General features: G+C 63.5%; 1 protein-coding gene across 1 annotated transcript in view; it reads left to right on the top strand.

Moving 5' to 3' along the window:
- The window catches only part of LOC104292612 (zinc finger protein ZIC 5-like), a gene marked incomplete at its 3' end in the record, with an annotated part of 1109 nt that extends 723 nt beyond the window's left edge, over positions 1-386 (top strand). The window contains exon 2 of the mRNA XM_009892023.1: positions 3-386. Coding sequence (XP_009890325.1) covers positions 3-386 — 384 coding nt within the window. The remainder of the gene's footprint in view (positions 1-2) is intronic.
- Between the last annotated feature and the right edge of the window lie 8 nt (positions 387-394).

Genomic DNA, 394 nt, shown 5'->3' with positions numbered 1-394 from the left:
GGCCGGCGGCCGCCGCCGCGGCCTTCCTGCGGTACATGCGGCAGCCCATCAAGCAAGAGCCGATCTGCAAGTGGATCGACCGGGAGCCGCCTCCTCCTCCTCCTCCTCCGCCGCCACCGGGCGGTAGGAAGCCTTGCTCCAAAACTTTCAGCACGATGCAGGAGCTGGTGAGCCATGTCACGGTGGAACACGTCGGCGGGCCCGAGCAGAGCAGCCACGTGTGCTACTGGGAGGAGTGTCCCCGCGAAGGCAAACCCTTCAAAGCGAAATACAAACTCATCAACCACATCCGAGTGCACACGGGAGAGAAGCCCTTCCCCTGCCCCTTCCCCGGCTGCGGGAAGGTCTTCGCCCGCTCCGAAAACCTCAAGATTCATAAGCGGACTCATACAGG

The sequence above is a fragment of the Charadrius vociferus genome, unplaced genomic scaffold, assembly GCF_000708025.1.
Source record: "Charadrius vociferus isolate BGI_N301 unplaced genomic scaffold, ASM70802v2 scaffold110, whole genome shotgun sequence".
Lineage (NCBI taxonomy): Eukaryota > Metazoa > Chordata > Aves > Charadriiformes > Charadriidae > Charadrius > Charadrius vociferus.
This window is presented reverse-complemented; position numbering and strand designations above follow the sequence as displayed.